This window comes from Ranitomeya imitator, chromosome 8, assembly GCF_032444005.1.
Source record: "Ranitomeya imitator isolate aRanImi1 chromosome 8, aRanImi1.pri, whole genome shotgun sequence".
Lineage (NCBI taxonomy): Eukaryota > Metazoa > Chordata > Amphibia > Anura > Dendrobatidae > Ranitomeya > Ranitomeya imitator.
Window position 1 is genome coordinate 197,820,418 of NC_091289.1, and position 16,882 is coordinate 197,837,299.

At 40.7% G+C, this 16,882-nt stretch overlaps 1 protein-coding gene across 20 annotated transcripts in view; it reads left to right on the forward strand.

Annotated features, from left to right (window-relative positions):
• Positions 1-16,882, forward strand: part of ADGRL2 (adhesion G protein-coupled receptor L2) — a 196,076-nt gene that overhangs the window by 145,087 nt on the left and 34,107 nt on the right. For 13 of the 20 annotated variants that reach the window (XM_069735780.1, XM_069735784.1, XM_069735781.1 and 10 more), the window contains 9 exons: positions 6,072-6,368; positions 6,655-6,758; positions 6,887-7,072; positions 7,630-7,668; positions 9,805-9,988; positions 10,516-10,638; positions 10,892-11,100; positions 14,396-14,569; positions 14,989-15,198. In XM_069735780.1, the coding sequence (XP_069591881.1) occupies positions 6,072-6,368; positions 6,655-6,758; positions 6,887-7,072; positions 7,630-7,668; positions 9,805-9,988; positions 10,516-10,638; positions 10,892-11,100; positions 14,396-14,569; positions 14,989-15,198 (1,526 nt within the window). The remainder of the gene's footprint in view (positions 1-6,071; positions 6,369-6,654; positions 6,759-6,886; positions 7,073-7,629; positions 7,669-9,804; positions 9,989-10,515; positions 10,639-10,891; positions 11,101-14,395; positions 14,570-14,988; positions 15,199-16,882) is intronic. The other 7 variants (XM_069735797.1, XM_069735787.1, XM_069735788.1 and 4 more) reach the window with 1 other exon arrangement.

Genomic DNA, 16,882 nt, shown 5'->3' on the forward strand with positions numbered 1-16,882 from the left:
AGGATGGACCGGGGCGCCCGGTTTGCCAACTGTGGGTGGCTCCGATATATCGGATGTGGGCAGCAGAGCGATCTGTGCGATTGCTCCGGTGTTCTGCAGATCTGGCTCTCGCTACATTGGCTTTGTCCTCACATTCCCTCTTTTCCCAAACTACTTGTGTTTTCTTTGGGAAGTTTAGTGGTCTGTGAGTTCCCCAGCATGCATTCACAAGCACTGGCGCCATTTAAATGTCTTTTATGTACCAATATTAGCAAACTTCTTCCAAAAAACATGGCGATTCTCCCCCAGCATTTTCATTTGTTACATTTCTCACATTCATTACTTACTTTCCTCCAGAATGTTTTCTCATCATTGCATTCATTTGGCTTTTTTTTTAATTAACTTCAAAAATGCAAATTTTAGGTTTTAGCTGTTAAAAAAAGAAAAATTTAATTCACTTTTCTGTTTTGCTGCATCGAGATCCTCGTCCCTGACATCAATCCTTATCCTTCATGGGGGGGCGGTAATAATTTATTTTTGCTGTCTCCTATAGTCACACAGGACAATTTGTCTATCGGTGTGTTTTTGCATAGTGGGAGGAAATTGGAAGACCCCAAAGGAAACACAAATGATAATCGGAGAGAGAACTACAGATTCCATCTTCACTCTTTGTCATCGGATTTGATCCCAGATCCCAGTACGGCAAGAGATCACTGAGACGTGAATTTTGTCTTGAACTCTGTAACCAAAGAATATTGTCTATGTCTTAAGTGCACACAGAAACGCGTCAGTGGTCTTTCTGTCACCGACGTGTGGAGTTTAATTGTTTGATACTTACGGAATAAACTTTGAAGATTGTATCTGTTTTTTTTACCGATCAACTCTGGATCAAGCAGTGACGGACGCCATGAAGGATCCCGATGGCCCATTACAGGCGCTGTGGATGTCCATCAATGTCCCGATGAGTCGGGGACTCAGGATTTTTGTTGTATCCACGTCCTTCATCACATATTTTAGAACCGTTTGCAGACGTACATTTTTTGATTTTGCGTTTGTGCCTTGTAACAAAATGACATTTGGGCGATATTTTTACCGGCCACACGTTTTGTGAAAAATTGGATGATTGGATGATCCTATGACGTTGCATCCTTCTCTTTCAACATTTTCAAGCATTTCTATTGTCCCAGTGGCAGAAAATCCTCCTCATCCTCGACAACACACTCGGCAATGTACTGTCTGGTGCTCGGTATTAATCATCAGTATTTGTGGCTCCTCGAGTGCAAAAAATAAGATCATTTCACACCCGGTTTAGCGAAATCCAAGATACAATGTGAAAATAAAAAATATCTTTAATTGTTGAAATAATGAATTTTGAAGGCAGAAGCCGGAGCGTGCCATCCACTTGTGATTGCCACCTAATTATACGACCAGAGGAAGCTGTCAGAAGTCCTGTTATCAATGCCGATCTCGGGGGATAAAAATAACCTACATGTTTCCAGAATTACCTAGAATCCAGGCTAATGTAATGGTGCTAATTTGAATCCACATCTGAGTGATTAAATATCCACTAATCAGTTCAGCGTGCGGTGGGATACAGACCTAATGACGGCACTAATAGCACTTTGCCACATTTCATCATTACTCTCCCATCCTTTCAATAAAAAAAAAGCGAAGGAAAAAAAAGTTAAAAAAATAATAATTTCATGATTACTGATCATTTGGAGAATTTTGATAAACTATGACAGACGTGGGGGGAGAAAATAATCATCGTTCTTCCCCCCCCCTCCAATAGACAAAGTCTCCGGCCTGAATCCTCAATTGCATTTTTTTCATTCCTCTTTCTCCTCTTTCTATTTCTGCCGGTGAACTTTACGGCAAATTCATCAATTGGCAAACGATGCCGGATAAAGTTGTCATATGTTAATGAATGCTCTTTTTTTGCATCGATTATGTCAGATATTCCTTTCACAAAGTGGTAAAATGCCGCACGTTAGTCCGTTACTGTTATCTACTGTATATAGAGGTGCTGTCAGTCATTGTACAGGAGGAGGAGGTGAGCTGTGACATTACCTATTGTAAATGGTGGATCTTGTATTATCAGCTTTATAGAGGTGTTACCAGTCATTGTACAGGAGGAGGAGGTGAGCTGTGACATCACCTATTGTAAATGGTGGATCTTGTATTATCAGCTTTATAGAGGTGTTACCAGTCATTGTACAGGAGGAGGAGGTGAGCTGTGACATCACCTATTGTAAATGGTGGATCTTGTATTATCAGCTTTATAGAGGTGTTACCAGTCATTGTACAGGAGGAGGAGGTGAGCTGTGACATCACCTATTGTAAATGGTGGATCTTGTATTATCAGCTTTATAGAGGTGTTACCAGTCATTGTACAGGAGGAGGAGGTGAGCTGTGACATTACCTATTGTAAATGGTGGATCTTGTGTTATCAGCTGTATAGAGAGGTGTTATCAGTCATTGTACAGGAGGAGGAGGTGAGCTGTGACATCACCTATTGTGACTGGTGGATCTTGTGTTATCAGCTGTATACAGAGGTGTTACCTGTTGTTGTAGCCATGCCTATGATAGTGAACCTGCTGAAAATTCTTCCTGCAAGTACAGGTAAAAAATAGTCTAAAATACCAAGTGGCGAATGTGAATATTACAAGAATATTACTTTTTTTTTATTTTTATTTTTTTTATACAGATTATGATTTGGAAAAAAAAACTGGCAAAAATGTTTAAAAATAAATGTAACCCAAGAATCTGACTTAAATAATAGGTAATTTTTGGATGACAGATTTCCTTTTAAATACAAATATTTACTCCAAGGAAAAAAAAGCTAAAAGGAAAAAGAACCGTGAATCCGGAGCCAAGCTGAATTGACGCTTTGGTTTCAGGTTTCTCTTCGAGCTTCAGTTTATTTAGGCTTCGGATTGATTTCCTTGTGTGTGAGAAATATTGAGGTAATTTTTAATTTTTTTAACTCGATCTTTTTTGTATGTAAACTCTGTGATTTACGCGTTGGGTCAGGTTCGGGGATAATATATGTGCTGAGGACGGTAATTACTACATTGGTCTGGAATACACCACCGTGGTTTTACGCCTGGATTGATGGCGGTTCGGAAGATTCTCTTTTTTTTGTGCTTTTTTTTCTATCATTCGGGCTTGTTCCATTGATGCTTGTACAGTTTTGTGTCTACAATTAATATAAAGCGTGAAAATCATGCATGTTCCGCTGACAATGTAGCAGGAATATAATATTTTTTTGCAGATCATTTGGATGCAAAATTATAATGTAATTAATCCGTCAGTGGTCTGCAAACGAGGACGAAAAAAAAAAGTCCGCGTCCCTAAAGGATGACCTCATTTATTAATTCTCCTGTCACCAGTGTGAACCGAGCTTCACATTGTCGGCTCCCCCACAAAGGGGAAGGAAAAGAAAGCCTTGGGAATGGCAGAAGGCGAGCTTTGAAATTCCACCGGCTAAATCAAGGAGAAAGTCCCATACACAGAGCCGCTATCAATTAATTTGCTTTCTGCGTCCTGACCTCATCGCGGCAGAGCAGCACAGAAAAGTCTGAATCGGCGTCTCTGAGAATTTCCATCCTTCGGTATTGTCACTTCTCATTCAGCGCTGCGTACCGTCCCTTGACTGAACGACTTCGCTCCCCTTTCTCTATTGGTTTTATCTAAAGAAACCATGTCAGTTCATGAAATGTTCCATCTCTAAAGGAAGACATGCATGCGACGCTCGCCTCTGTTCAGGTCTAATCAGGCATGCCGAAATCTCTCAAGCAAAAATCAGTGCTGGGTGGGAAGATGGGCCGGGAATTATTTTCATGCACGGCATTGTCTCAAACATCTCATTTTTGTAGCTCTCCTTTCAGGGTATGTGCCCGGTGTCTCATCGTCAAGCTGCTTTAACCGTCACTTGTATATAGCCGACCCTATAATCAGTTATATATAGTCGTGTGATCAAAGGCGGGCGAGTAACCGCTGCCTAAATCGCCACGTCTAAATGGTGACCTATCGGCACGGGCCGGAGAAGCTTACATCGCTAATCCTAAAGTAGAAAGATGCAGCTTATCAAGGACTTGTTAATATCACTCACACACACGTAGGGAGGGTCTAAGATGTGTGCGGTACTGTAGTGATCACGGGGTGGAGGAACAGATTTTTCTCGACTTCATATCCGTAATCTCATTGCCTCTCCCCAGTGAGGGATTACTGGGAGCAATACACTGCTTTCCACTGCATTTCTGATAGAGATAAGACTGTCCCTATAATGTCAATATGTAGATAGAGACCTATAAATGCAACACTTCTCTTCGGAAAGTGCGTAAGTGTAGATCACCGTATGTTTTTCAGGAATACTCGATTACGATAATTGTGCAGATAAGACAGACCGACAGTTCCCCAACTAATTGGAAAAACATTCGTTCATCAGGTGAAATTATCTTTTTGGTTTGACAAATAGATCGTCATTCTCGGCAGCACATTTTGCTGTGTAGACAGACCCTGAGCTGCTGAGAACAATGGCGGCAGGAACAATAATTATCAACGCCGCAGTCGCTACAGCATCACCCAAAAGTCTGCACACTATCGCTGCCACCAGCTTCGATTAAACGGGTCCGAAGCTAACCCAACACAGTAGCGTAATTCCCTTCAGAAGACTTAGGGTACGTTTTAGAGCATGAAGAACGAAAACTAGTAATGTATATATTTTACTCCGTTAAAATTAAGGCAGTGTCTATGCACTGAATGATTTGTTCTCATTCACTTCCCATCTCACGTGTGTAAATCAATTGACTGCCCATCAGCAAATAAGTCCCTGTGTGTTGTTGGGGCAAATGGACCTTCACCCTCTGTTCTCATCACAGCCCCTGGAGGGAGAATTCTGCAGTGTCAGAGGCATTGCTCAATATTTCCCTCCAGTAATGTGCAGCATCCATGGGACACATTGGTTATGGAAGAGTATGCACTGCGATCTTCACTCTGTTAGCGGTGGCCTGCTGTGTGGGAAAACTCAGTTGGAACAGAAAAATAAGGGTTTTCTAGGTCATCACCTCAACATAAGGCTTCGCCAGATGACTGGGGACCCATGATTGTTTGCATTGAAAGTGAATGTTTTCCTAACCAGATACAGATCTGAATTCTAAAGTGATGATTATGTCCACCAACGTCTGGGTCAGAACCAGCAGACCACATTGTTCAACCCTACTGGAAGCTCATCAGCTCATGATAGGGTTGTCATCACTCCAAAATGTCAAACTGTTTGCAGACTTCAATAAGTAATCAAAAAAGTTGAAAATATCGTCATAAAAATAATCCAAGAAGTAAAGCAGCTGTCATCACTCCAGAGGTAAGACGTTGAGCGTCAGGATGGAAGTCTCCTGCCTGCATGGACATCACTAGCCTTACTGATGTGTGAATGTAGCCTAATACAAGGGATCATTTGACGCTCTGGGCACCAATGCAAAATCTTTCACAGACAACCCGGACTCTGACTCGTCATATATATTAACGGATTTACTGTTTGGGGTACTGGAGGTGACTGCTACCTCTACACCTCCTATAGTTACACTTCCAGTATCATTTTTTGACCATTGGTTATCACTGCTCTTTAAAAACGGAAAGGGATTGATGGATGATATGACTTTGGCCTGGATAACAATAGTTTGTTTTCATTTGCGCCATCCATGCCCGCTCGGTTTACAGTCCTTGTGCTCTCGCTCCAGACGGTAATGCTGGTATTGTAAGTGCTGCATGGTCTTGTGTTGATGAATATTGTTGGGGAGTGTTGAATGCACATGATTTTGTAATTCTGACATATCCATAGTTCCCATCTTCTATCTGCACGTAGAGTATATGAAGGACGTGTACGGTGCGCTTGTCTGATTCTTTGTTGAATTCTCTTTATATCTCACAGTTCGGTTCCTCGGCTGCTTTTTTTGTGTTCTCTTCTCCTCCTTGTGCTTTGCCTGACATATATTCCAAAAAAGAAAAAAAAAATCCCGGAAAGCTGAAGGCGATCTTTAAACAAGATTTTGTGTCTATCTTTAATTGCGTTTTCCAATTTTTCTCAACAGTGCCTACAACCGTAGTGGCAGAAACACCACCAGTTCAGCTACTCGAGACAACCGTATCAACCACCACCACGACTTCACAGAAAGCTCTAATTAGCACTACATCAGCTGCAGGTACAAAAGAAGGAAGTAAAGGACTCAAGCCTCCAGCGGTTCTTTCTACCACAAAGAATCCTCCACCAACCAGCGTCTTCCCTTTGCCGGAGAAGTTCTGTCTAGCTAAGGAGTTGAAGGGTATCAGTTGGCCGCAGACACAGAGAGGGATGCTTGTAGAACGCCCCTGCCCCAAAGGAACTCGAGGTACAATATTATTTTCTATGTATGCAATATTCTCTTTCAGTTTCAATTTCTAGTTTTTTTTCCCATCAGCTCTTTTACATGCTCACTGGAATATTTCAGTCTCCTTTTCATGATATGCAATCCCAGACAAAGTTCTGAATTTCTAATAGCCGCCATCACCAGGTTTCACCAATTCTGATCCATTGGACTCCTGCTTTGTGTTAATCACTTCATGTCCTCATTTCAATGTTCACTTTCTTCTTTATTTTTGTCTTTTTAATTATGGATTTCAACTTTCCTACTAAAGGGACAGCTTCATACCTCTGCTTGATCACCACTGGAACCTGGAACGAAAGGGGCCCAGATCTTAGCAATTGCACCTCTCATTGGGTCAACCAACTGGCTCAGAAGGTGGGTTAGATAAGCTAATGGGGTTTGTTGGATGAGGTTCTTTGAACCTATTGACTAGATCTCTTATTTCCAAGGAAATTCATTGTATTTTCTGACTATTTTTTTTTTTAAATGATTTTGTGCTACAGATTCGGAGTGGAGAAAATGCTGCTAACCTTGCGAACGATTTGGCGAAATTCACTAAAGAGCCAGTGTTTGCCGGGGACATCAGCTCCACGATTAGACTCATGGAACAGCTGGTGGACATCTTAGATGCTCAGTTGCAGGAGCTGAAGCCTAGCGAGAAAGACTCTGTTGGGCGCAGCTATAATAAGGTAAGGAACCCTTTTTGTATCAGTCGGTGGAAGGTTTTATGGACATGTTAGATCTTGGTTGTCAATCACCATAAATCAGAGGTGTCAAACTGCATTCCTCGAGGGCCGCAAACAGGTCATGTTTTCAGGATTTCCTTGTATTGCACAGGTGATAATTTAATCACCTGCACAGAATGATTCCAGCACCTTGTGCAATACAAGGTAATCCTGAAAACATGACCTGTTTGCGGCCCTCGAGGAATGCAGTTTGACACCTCTGCCATAAATGGTTCTGGAGTTAATCCCTGAGGGCTTGTTCTTGCCTACATGCATCTAGTCAATGATCAGATTTTGGCTTTTAGGGTTTTGAACATTTTCATGAGAACATACAAAAGTTAGCCATTGCTTAAAATGGCGGATTATTAGAAGTCTGCTTCCTTATTACCTTTGAATACTTGCGTATTATTTCTCAATATGGCTGCCTTGTGCTTTTACAGCTGCCAGATCTGTTTAAATGCTGGTTTTACATTTCTGAAAAGTATTTTTCAATCTAATGTTCTGGTTCTCTTTCTGCAAAGCTGCAAAAGCGAGAGAAGACTTGCAGAGTTTACTTAAAGGTATTATTTCCAATTACCTCCCTATGTCTTGTGCTTCCCTTCTTCCACGCTGCGCATCTGTCTGTCTTTGATGCTCAGCAGCCAGCCTGCATAGACTCAGCCCAGAGCTGGAGGAACTTCATGAATACCTTGCAATTACCTGAACGGCTGCGCTGCACGCATCAAAATCCGGTGACTGCAGTACGTATGCATGTAACAAAGCGCTGTGATAGACTGCACCGCCGCAAATGTGTTTGTGAACAATCACTGTGCCATCAGCCTGTGTATGAACAGGTGCACAACACGGCTCACCCTTCATCTTTGACTGCTGAGCATTGAAACTGACCATGATTTGTAATTTAAGGGAAAAACAAATCTGTTTTTACTGCACTGGCATTTCTAATTTTCCCTTTTATGTATCACCCCTGTCACCAGCAGCTCTGTATTATGCTGCTTCTTGACCTTAATTTCTGACCGGTGTCATTTGTGTTGCTCTCAAATGAATGAGTTCCTTGGTCCCGATAAGAAAAATAAACCGCTCTTAAAATTACTAACCAAATGCCGTCTTCCACTATGCAAATGAAACAATTCGCTTCCTGGTGACAGAGGACTCATTTGAACTTGAGATTAGAAGCCTCAATCTGTGTTTCTTTGTGACTAATGAAGCCGGCCTCGACAGAGCAATTTCTGTCTCACTTCAGTTAATGGCTAAAGCCGCATCAACTGGAGCTTTCGACTGTTCTGCTTCTTCTGTTAGAGCAGGAGAAACCCGTCAGTGGCATTCGGATGCGTCTCCGGCACGGCCTGAAAGGAACGTTGACTGGTTTTCCAGGAATAAAGGATATTAAGATGGATTATAGTAATTAATCTTCGCCTCGCAGATGCTTCAGGACCACCTTTAACTTTCGCACTCTTCTCTCTAAACTGTGGAGTAGTAGACAACTATTATCCTCTATAAGCTGCCCTGAGTGTATTCTTTGGGATAATAAGCTGGAAATTAAAATTTTAGTTTTGGTTCACCCATATCTAGGCTCCATTGGTGGAATTTAAATGATGCTTCCTGGTCTCGTGGAAATTTTGTTGGCATTTGACCTTTGGGGATGCTGGCTCAGCACAAGGGTTGTGGTTGGGGAGGTTTCCATTTTTAAAGCTAATGGATAGTGTGTTTGACAGTTGGTGTTTTTCTTGGACCATTTTGGTCTTTACCACTTAATACACCAATTATAGCTGCTATTGGCATCGGTGAATGCCGCTCTAGGAACATCTCCATTTCTATTCACCCATCTGTTTAGTCAATGATGGCACGATGAGAAAACTCTTCCCCAATGACCTCTCCGATGGAAAGTGTCCATTATTTAAGGCACTGATTGTTCTTCCATGATCAATATGAAAAAATTGTTCCATGTAATCAACGCAATGATCCACTGATCGGAATAACCATTTTCTTGTCTTGTAAGATGAGGCACACTCTTTGGGTAGCAAACAGTTTAAAATTGTTAGATTTGTCCAAAATGGCTATCCTCCCGAAAAGTAGGGATTCTGGTATGAAACAGTAGATACGTAGACCTTTGTCCTTTTGATATGTGTCATAGTCCTCTTTTCCTGTGATATCACATACCTTGCTTCTACAATGTTCCTGGCCACATGCCCGCCTTTGGCAGGGATACCTCCGTAGTTGGCTCCTTTTGGCTTGGATGTCTGGGCATAAAGTCTAAGTGAAGTAACTTGTGTAGATAGGCATTCTTTAACAGGCGGTTCAGCCCTGCTTTTTTTTTCCCTTATGGCAAGTTGCCTGGTTTAAATACAGTTGAAACACACATAAAATGCCTGTTTAGACATTCCCTGGCAAGTTAATATAAGCCTTAAATACAGCGTGACCAATAATTACCAAAGTATTTTTCTGTCGGCTATATTTCCTTTTATTCGCCTTGATTTATCCTTTCTAGTTAATGACAAGCTTGCAATTCATTTATTTAAGTTCCTGCTCGTGATTTTATTTTCTGCATGTGATTCATTCATTCCAGGTGTACATGTACTTTATGACAATGGACTTTTTTGCAAACTGATCCGACATTTTGTACTTTTATGTTGGATTACGGTTGTCCCTAAATAGCTCGGTGATCGCAATGACCTAACCGCTGACGTCTATTTTCGCAGGCCATTGTGGACACCGTGGACAACTTACTAAGGTTCGATGCTTTGGAGTCATGGAGAGACATGAATTCATCAGAGCAAGCCCACGCCGCCACAATGTTACTGGATACCCTCGAGGAAGGTGCATTCGTACTGGCGGACAACCTGGCGGACCCTACAAGAGTGACCATGCCTACAACCAATATCGGTATGAACGCATGTAGGCATAGCTGTAGCGTTTCATAGCGGGGTGTTGCTCGTCATCCTTGCAATTATTAAACTTCCTTAATTGCTAATTAACGAGGGAGGTTTCCTGTGATTCTTGCGATTATTAATTGAATTTTGTTTTAGAGTTGATTGTACAGGGAGGGCAATCTGTGTAAATAGGTTCCCTCAGCAAAGTAAAGTTTAGCTTAGGGAGCGTGAATCGGAGGCTTTGAAAATTCCCAGGTTCGCAGGTATATTGAGTTGTTCTAAGCCTATCTAATACCAAAGGAGCTAAAAACCAGAATATCTTGTAACGTAACATTATAACGCTATTAAACAGTGTTCTGCTGTGGGGCTGCAGATTTAGATTTCAATGTGCCTTTTCATATAACTTAAGCACAGTTTTCTATTAACAAGAGACTAACAGAGCCGTTCCACTGTTTCCCCTGCACACATGTTGAGGGAGCTCATAATAGCTGCATTGTAACACCGCTGTCGTCTTTCTCGACTCTTGTTCACCGTAACCAGTTCTCGAAGTGGCTGTGCTCAATACAGAGGGCCAGGTGCAAGAGTTGAGATTTCCTCAGGGCAACAATGAAGATAACCTGATCCAGCTCTCTGCAAACACCGTCAAACAGAACAGCAGGAATGGTAAGTTGCCGGGCACATGGTCCAACCTCTATTGTTCCAACTCTCAGATCTGTAACCTTAGCATCGGAATTGTTTATTAGCAAATGGCGATTCCTTTAAGAGCTGCAAAAACATCTGTAGAGCAGCTCTCGTTTCTGCCGGGCTTCGCTTTAATGAGGGTCTGCGGATTTGACTTGTTGGAGCAACCTGGCAATGGCAGGAAAACCACGCGGTATTTGCTCATTTTTTTTTTCCTCCTCCTGTTGTCTTTCAGGTTTGGCCAAGTTGGTCTTCATCAAGTACAAAAGCCTGGGTCAGTTCCTCAGCACAGAAAATGCCACCTTCAAACTGGGCAGCGATCTAGCCGGTCGAAACAGCACACGTATCGCCGTCAACTCTGACGTGATCGCAGCTTCCATAAACAAGGAATCTAGCCGCGTGTTCTTGACGGACCCCGTGTATTTCACACTGAAGCACATCGATGTGAGTAGTGGCCATGTTGGAAATTAATTTGGGATGAGAGCAATGAGGTGTTGGACTATTTAAAAAAAAAAAAAAAGTTTCCATCAGGATTGGAAATGTGCCTCAGGGTCACAAGGAGAATTTCTTTCAGTCATCGAACATAAAATTAAATGAAACTCGGATCAGTGATTATTAGAACTTAAGTGTATTCTTAATGAAAGCTAATTCAGTAGCAACATGAAAATGTAAATGAGTCTAATTCATTTGTGAGTGAAAATTAACTCTTACCTTAGCAGCAGGGCAGCTCAATCTAAACTCTGATTACTCTGTATAAATTAGCAGGTCTAGATGCCTCCAAGTGTAAAATCAGCTTTGGATGCCAACGTTATGTAAATTCTGGCAGTCGCTGGGATTTTTTTTTTTTGTCCTTGAGTGTTAGTTACCTTAACGTGATGAAGAGCTTAGGTGCCTCGATCCAACTAGTGTCAATGCCCAGAAACTGATGTCTCGCTACTTCTTTAAATGGATTCTTTGACCATAACTTGGGTCAAATTTTTTCTTTATTAAAAGTCAGTAAGGTCAGGTTCATGTAAGATAGTTTGGTATGGATTTTTTTTAACCTAACCTAATATGAGTTGTGCTTTAACACTTTCATAGATTTGGACTGGCCTACCAACCAAATGGATCTTCCAGTTAGCCAATCAGTCACAGACCTGAAAAGTATATTCAGTTTCATAGTTTTTAATCATGAAGATAGACTTGAGTCCATTGAGTTCAACTTATAGTTTGACATGTTGATCCAGAGGAAGCAAAACCCCCTGAGGCAGATGCGTTAAAGAACTGTCCACATCACCAAACGTTGCAGGATTTTTATGTCTGAGGTTCAACAGGATTGTGCAGCTCTTCTTCCACCCGGTCTAAAATTAGGTCTGGTGAGATGCTGCTGCACACCAGACCGAACCTGTTGAAGACCTAAATCAAGCCATAATATTATGCATTAGTGATCCTAGTGTGCGGGTCTCTCACACGACCACATTGTTATTGATGCATTGTTTTTGGATACATCCACACGGGACAGGAAGAATTTAACTAAGGTCTCAGCAAACATTGAGCAAAATCCACATCTGTGACTTGCTTTTTCTGCCATAGACTTCACTTTCTACATTGAAAAAGTGGAAATCTGCAACAGAAACTCACATTTTCCTTGCGGAAAAAATTCTGCAGCGTGTTGATCCCATTAGTTCAAGTCTCATCCTCAGGCCTGAAGCTGTAATCCACTGCGGTTATTCTATGCACAAATTTGCTCTGATGATCCACAGTATTTCCAATAGGAAAGAGTCAACGGCCGTATAACTTGGACGAGGATCTTGACACAATGCTCGGACTGGCTGACTGCTCTCTCGACCACGAGAGTGACAGCATATGTTTCTATACAACTGTCACGCTCAGGTCGGATGAGCCGACAGCCAGTCCAAGCATTGCATTGCGATCCTCGTCCATGTTATGGACGAGGCCTGGATGTCTTCCTGGAGCAGAACAATATTGTATCATACAATTATTAGGTTCTGTAGAAGGACGTAGATCTGGGTATTTATTATGATGGAATATAGGCTGAACTGGATGGACAAATGTCTTTTTTCGGCCTTACTAACTATGTTACTATACTGCCGTCAGACTGTTCCCTTATTGTGAATTCGCATTTTCTCTGTCTTTATCCCTTCTTTCAAAAAGTGAATTAAGGAAAAAAAAGAAGTAAGTCGTCGTAGAATTCAAAATGGTTGCCCATGTTTGTAGGTCGACTCATTGTTACGTTTTTTGGATGACTCCACTCGGTATGTGAATTAGTAGGATGTTCTCTTCTTCTTACCCTCTGGCTTTAATGGCTATACTTTTGAAGGGATAGGATTTCCTGACATCGTGCATCACTATTTCTGTCCTGTTGGGTTTACACATGTCCCAATTAACTGGCTCCCATGTTCCATTTCATCTTTTTTGCTTTTGAACACGAGACAGAACCTGTTCCCTGTGAAGACATGGATTAGCATGTGCAAATTATTTTTAACGAGACGACTCATTACGGTTTAAATGTTCTATACGTCTTCATTATGTGTTAAATGCAAACGAAAGAAAAAAAAAAATCCTGAACATATTTAAAAGAAAATCTTAATACTTACAATTTTCTTAGACAATTTGACCCATGGATGCAAAACTGCAAGAAATAAACACAATTATTAATGTAAAGCAGCTTCTTTTAATAGGACGAGTATAAAACAAGAATGAAAAAACATATCGGAGGGTTCTAAATACATTGTAGAATTTTTTTTCCTCTTCATTTGCGGGAAGCCAACAAGTTGCTTTTTGGGTATTTTTTTCTTTTGTATGTTTTTTTCCTTCTCTGAGCTGGAAGTAGATGTAGTGATTATTGTGGAGTTTGTTGCTCTCCTTAGTCAGCTCCCTTACTGTGTAACAGTGAGTAGATTTCTGTAGTGCTTTATCTCATTCAGCGCTAAATAATGGATTTTCTGTCCTTGAAAGAAAAGTGCTGCAGCTAAGAGCTGTTAAAAAAAAAAAAAAAAAAAAAAAGAACCTTGGAGACTTGGAATGATCCTGATAACGGGGAATAAGATCTAAAGCACGTTCTGTTCGAAAGTTTAGACGAGGCTTGTTCATTGTGTCTGCTCCTTAGTGAACCTATAGGCTGCTTTCCGATATTGGTGGAGCCCACACAATGGCCGCCTCCATTATACAAGGTCTGGATCGTTTAAACAATCCTGCTACATCTTCAGGGTTCCCCACCATTAAACTACTCAAGGTTTTGTTGATTGGTTCCATAACCTTTCAGGTGCCAGCATTCAGATATTTAGCCCTGGCTTTCCTTAATTATTTTATTGTAATTTTTCGTAACAACTTGTTTTGTTTTTTTACTGGTTTTCAAAAATGTCTTCTCTTTTCATTGGGAACAATGTTGGCTTCCTACTACACATCGTACTGTAGGAACCAAACCTAAACCCTTGACCTGTACCTAAGAAGTGGCATGAAGTCCACAGCATGACTTTCTGAATCGTTTAGTTAGTCAAGACTTAGTTTCCAAACTATAAAATGTCAATTCTCCACCACCAAGTTCAAGAATGAAGAATTGTTGATTTCTCTACTTGATGCCATCTACAATTATAAAATGTATTTCGCTTTCCTGGATTTTTAGTTTCCAAAGTATAAAATGTAAATTCTCCATCACGAAGTTTTAGATCATAGACTTTTTGATTTTTGTACTTCATATCTTCTTGGTTTGAATATCTTTTCTTACTTTCTTTCTCAGCCTCACAATTATTTTAATGCCAATTGCTCTTTTTGGAATTACTCCGAGAGAACGATGATGGGATATTGGTCCACACAGGGTTGTCGTTTGATAGAAACCAATCTGACCCACACAACCTGCGCCTGCAGCCACTTAACCAATTTTGCCATACTCATGGCCCATCGGGAGATTGTTGTAAGTATCGTCTTGGCATTTGATAAAACTGTAAAACCTAAAACCTCAAAATAATGATAATGTGTCATTTGTTTCTTAGTTTAGTGTGCATGTTGCTGTGCACAGAGATGACATTAAGCTCTAGGGTGTTTGTGTAAGGACACAATCGGAATTGTTTTTGGATGAGTGAGCTTCAGTTTACGTACGGGAAAAGGAGAGGAGTGGGTTGGAAAAAGGAAGTCTGGTGATTGTGAGAACAATAGGTTCATGTTAAGGCATCTAGGAATTTCTTGGATGATGGATATCATTAATATGCCTTCCAACATTTACATTCTTTGTAAGATCTTATAATTAAACTTATCAGACTTAGTTTTGCTTTTCCCCATGCCGTATAGTAAAGTATGGTTTCATGCGAACAACCTGCGTTTTGTCTTTTCCAGTACAAGGACAGTAGACACGGACAGTTCTTAGATGTCATCACACGAATGGGAATAGTCATCTCCCTGGTCTGTCTCGCCATTTGTATTTTTACCTTCTGCTTCTTCCGTGGTCTTCAGAGCGATCGAAATACAATACACAAAAACCTTTGCATCAACCTGTTCATTGCAGAATCTTTGTTCTTGATCAGCATTGATAAAACAAGCAATGTGGTAAGCATTCTAGTTTACCATAAAAGACCTGTTTCTCCGGCTTCCTGTTTTTTTTGCCACTTTTGAAAAGTTTACAGGGTAGGGATAGTTATTAATCAAATAAAGAAGCATTGCTGCTCCAATAGCCTCACTCAGGACCGGAAGTGATGACATCTCGACCACAAGTCACCTGACTGCGTTGCCCACCGGTTACCTGCAGGATGGAGAAATGGGATCTCATCACTTCCCAGCAGAGATTATTTCATCTGTAACCTTGGGGAGGTGGAGAATCCCAATGGTAATTTATCTAAGTGGCTGCATACAGTGTTTCACTGAAAATAAGACACATTATTTTATTATTGTTTGCTCCCAAAGATGGGTTAGGGCTTCTTTTTAGAGGATGTAATTTTTTTTCCATGAACAACAATTCAGTTATTTTGAAAAAAATAAAATAAATAAAATTAACATTTATTCAAATATAATCATGTCATACCACACACTGCACATACACATGTATATACACACTGCACATACACATGTATATACACACTGCACATACACATGTATATACACACTGCACATACACATGTACATACACACACTGCACATTCACATGTATATACACACTGCACATACACATGTATATACACACTGCACATACACATGTATACACACACTGCACATACACATGTATACACACACTGCACATTCACATGTATATACACACTGCACATACACATGTACATACACACACTGCACATTCACATGTATATACACACTGCACATACACATGTATATACACACTGCACATACACATGTATACACACACTGCACATACACATGTATACACACACTGCACATTCACATGTATATACACACTGCACATACACATGTACATACACACTGCACATACACATGTATATACACACACTGCACATACACATGTATATACACACTGCCCATACACATGTATATACACACTGCACATACACATGTATATACACACTGCACATACACATGTATATACACACACTGCACATACACATGTATATACACACACTGCACATACACATGTATATACACACTGCACATACACATGTATATACACACACTGCACATACACATGTATATACACACACTGCACATACACATGTATATACACACACTGCACATACACATGTATATACACACACTGCACATACACATGTATATACACACACTGCACATACACATGTGTATACACACACTGCACATACACATGTATATACACACACTGCACATACACATGTATATACACACACTGCACATACACATGTATATACACACACTGCACATACACATGTATATACACACACTGCACATACACATGTATATACACACACTGCACATACACATGTATATACACACTGCACATACACATGTATATACACACACTGCACATACACATGTATATACACACACTGCACATACACATGTATATACACACACTGCACATACACATGTATATACACACACTGCACATACACATGTATATACACACACTGCACATACACATGTATATACACACACTGCACGTACACATGTATATACACACACTGCACGTACACATGTATATACACACACTGCACGTACACATGTATATACATACACTGCACGTACACATGTATATACACACACTGCACGTACACATGTATATACACACACT